Source organism: Sciurus carolinensis, chromosome 2 (genome assembly GCF_902686445.1).
Source record: "Sciurus carolinensis chromosome 2, mSciCar1.2, whole genome shotgun sequence".
Classification (NCBI taxonomy): domain Eukaryota; kingdom Metazoa; phylum Chordata; class Mammalia; order Rodentia; family Sciuridae; genus Sciurus; species Sciurus carolinensis.
The window spans coordinates 146,666,251-146,669,861 of record NC_062214.1 but is presented as its reverse complement, the minus strand read 5'-3'; the positions used below and the strand labels follow the sequence as shown (position 1 = coordinate 146,669,861).

Sequence of the window (3,611 nt, the reverse complement as noted above, 5' to 3'; positions counted from 1 at the left end):
CAGTGGGAATTAGAAGCCATGCTTTAATTTCCAATCCAGTATCCTTTCCACATAATGCCACAGTACCCACTTCCATCTCAATACTTTCAAGCACAGGAAGCTGTTTGGTTTTGTAGAGTGAAACCAAGGTGCAAAGGAAACCATTGTGACTTTTGGCCAAGGGCCTAAACTTCAGTTTGCAGAATGGGATGACTCTAATTTGTTAACAACCAAGCTTGGCTCCTAATGAAATGTTTATCGTTTGGCATTGTTTTTCAGTATTGCAATTATTGGACCGTGTACTGTTGAGTCATATTTGCTGGTTTTATTAGTTTTATGGAGTACTCCGCTCCCAAGCATGTTCCCACATTCTTTTTCTTCCTGTCCTCTTCCCAAACATCCTACATTGGGAAGTCCCCTTCTTTTGTTGTCAAGAACTTATCATCTTCTTATGAGAGTTGAACAGGTCCTGGAGGCCCCAAAGTGAGATGACCACTGGGGGTTATGGCTGGGCATGACCGGGTCATTGCTTGCTGTGACTTCACAAGGAACCACTGTGATGAGAGTTCAGACACCAGCCATATAAGAGGGTGGCCACAGCTGGGTTTTTTGTCAAAGTACAAAAAAGTACAGGAAGCTCTTGGTGGTGACCTGTCGGACTCCCAGATAGTGAGTGTTTTTGGTGGTTGGTGGTTGGTGGCTGGTGGTTGGTGGTTTGTGGCTGGTGGCTGGTGGTTGGTGGTTGGGGGTGGTGGTGGTGTTTTGCCATTGTTTTTTTTATTTGGGCTTCTGTTTGTTTGTTTTGTCTTTTGGTTGTTGGTTTGGGTCTTTTGTTTGAGTTTGTTATTTTTTTTTTAAGCTAGCATCCATAGTTGTTGTTCCAGCTTTAGGATGTGCAGCCAGTGTAGTCAGACTAGTGTAGGTGCTTCTAGCCCACCATCTCCTCACCGGGGCAGAGGTGGTGGTGAAAGTCGTGCCCAAGACAGAGGGGAACCAGCCCATCCTACTGGAACCACAGTGGTTGATGGCCCTGGAGCACCCGAACGTGATCCAGCTGTTCCAGGTCATCGAGACCCGGAGCAACATCTACATGGTCATGGAGCACGCAGATGGGGGAGAGCTCCGGTGCTGCATCCCGGCAGCAGGTGGGCTGAAGGAGGAGAAGGCCCTCAGGACCTTCAGGCAGATGGTGTGTGCGGTGCGCCACTGCCACGACCAGGGCATCACGCACCTCGACCTCAAGTCCGAGAACTTCGTGGTGGACAGCAGGGGCGGCAAGGTCAAACTCATAGACTTTGGCCTGAGCGCCAGGGTCCAGCCTGGGCAGAAGCTCAACAGCTTCTGGGACATTCTGCCGCACCATGCCCCTGAAATCATCCTGAAGCAAGAATACGAGGGTCCCCCGGCAGACGTGTGGAGCCTGGGGGTCACCCTCTTTCTTATGCTCACAGGGAGACGCCCCTTTAAGGCGAGCACGGCCAAGCGCCAGCAGAGGCTCATGGTGCAGGCCAGCCACGAGCTCCCCCCGCACCTCTCCCAGGAGGCCCGCAGCCTCATCCAGCAGATGCTGACCGTGGACCACCCCGTCCAGAGGCCCACCCTCGAGCAGGTAATGGGGCACCCGTGGCTGAGCCAGGGCGAGGAAGCTCCGCCCGGTCCTTGCGGTCAGCCACTGCCCTCGCGCCCCGACCCCGCCATCATGACCATCATGTTTGATATGGTCTACGACCCCTACAACGCCTGGGTGTCCCTGGACCAGCGGAAGTTCAATGAGGCCGTGGGGACTTACCTTCTCCTCCTGCACCAGCGAAGCCAGGGGGCGGGCTGCAAGCTCCAGGAGAGGCCTGTGCGCCGTCAGGTGGTCGGGCCTCGCCCAGGCCCCGCGGATCCCCCCAGCATGCATCCCAACAAGTGTGCCAGCGAGCCTGCCCTTCCCCGGCCCTGTGAGCAGCAGCAACCCAAGGAGGCCAAGTCTTCGGGGCACGAGGGCGCCGCAAGTGCCAGTGTGCCCGCGATTCCTCTGCGCTTCTTCCATGGGGACACACCCTCTCCCAGCCCAGTCTCCAGGCCAGACCCTGTGCCCCGCAGGCCCGACCACCCCAAGCCCAGCCCTGGAGGATCCTCAGCAGATGGGTAGCACAAGGCCCCAGCTCGTGCTCCAAGGGTCCCTCCTCAGGCCAATCCGTTGACGGCCGCCGGGTCTGGAGGGCGGTCACTAGTAGGATCGCCACCTGTATCCGGCAGCTGTGCTGCTGTGTGCCCTGTTTCGGTGAGCCCACCTCCAGAAGAAAAGTGGCACCCTTGCAAGGAGGTCGCAGGTGCCCTAGTCTCCAAACCACAGTGGCTCCAGGGAACCTGCCCTGATGAGACAGGCAGACCGACGGCCGGCCAGAAGACCCCTGAGCTTTCTGACCTGGTGGACCCGGCACTCAGCTTCAGCAGTGAGGCGTGCCACCTGGCTGCGGCTTCCCCATTCTCAGATTCAGCCCACAGCGCATCTGGATCCACCACGACTCTCCTCCTGCCTCACACATCAGAGACTCTCTGCCCTCGAACACTTCCCCCTGCCCTGCTCTTCCCTGGCCTTCCTCCCTGGCTTCTGGGATAGCAGACATGCTTCTGAATGAATTTCTCTTCCTCACGAACTGTATAATAAAATTGATGTTCCAAAAAAAAAAAAAAGAACTTATCATCTCAGGTGCATTTTTCACAATAAGTCGTGCTCCTTGTGTCAAAGAAAAGAATCTTCAAACAACTATTTCTTGGCATCTGGCAGATGGCATAATTATGAAATTCTCTATGAGATGAAGAATCAAAGGAATAAAATTTTGCTAATATACTGTACACATAAATCTTAGTCATTTTTTCAGAAATATAATGACATTTATTTTCTGATATTGTTCATCCTCCCTTGAGAGTCTCCATACTAAAAGGAAAATATTCTTTAAAAATTTTAAACCAACCTTCCATAAATATGAATTGCTTTCTAATGTAGAACAATGTTTATTATTGTTAAAAGTTTTTAAAAAGTTTTAAAAAATTTATCACTGTTAAAAAAGTAAATGGAAATAAAGTTAAAAAAATACATTTTTAGAACCCAGTTACACTTTTGCTTTTAATATTAAATTTTATCAGTTTCTAAGTGCTCTTTCCTAAGGTAAATAATGTTTAACTTTACCATTTTTACCTCATGTAAAGCTAACTTCTCTTATTCTTTACCTTCTATATCTAATCACATAATCAGAAAAACAAATACAACTCAAAAGAAAAATAGTGAATCCAATATTCCAATCACTTAAGCCTTCTGGAAAATAAATGCTTCTCTATGTTCTCTGTAACCATGAGCACATGGCCTTTCACGCCGAGGTGAAGGGTGAAAATTTACAAGTCACCATCTTGACAGCCTTGAAGCTAATGAGGACAAGCTATCATGCTGATGTCAGCTGGTCAGCACAGCACTTTCCTATAGGAAAGTGCCAAAAGTCATTATTAAATCTCAAATGTTTTAGTTGGAGACTGAATAGCCTCACCCAAGTCATTTTTATTTCTTTGCCTAAATACTGTTTTCTGGAATTCCTTTCTGCTTCAAAGAGAAATTGCTGATTAGCCAAATGGGAATCAAGTCTTCTTTT

At 49.6% G+C, this 3,611-nt stretch overlaps 1 protein-coding gene across 1 annotated transcript; it reads left to right on the top strand.

Annotated features, from left to right (window-relative positions):
- The first annotated feature begins 1,003 nt into the window (after positions 1 to 1,003).
- On the top strand, positions 1,004 to 2,116 carry LOC124976591 (sperm motility kinase 2A-like). The gene has a single exon (XM_047539391.1). The coding sequence runs from the start codon at positions 1,004 to 1,006 to the stop codon at positions 2,114 to 2,116; it is 1,113 nt and encodes a 370-aa protein (XP_047395347.1).
- Positions 2,117 to 3,611: the final 1,495 nt, after the last annotated feature.

Coding starts and splice junctions, on each gene's coding strand:
- LOC124976591 (XM_047539391.1), top strand. CDS start 1,004: ATGGCCCTGGAGCACCCGAACGTGATCCAGCTGTTCCAGGTCATCGAG.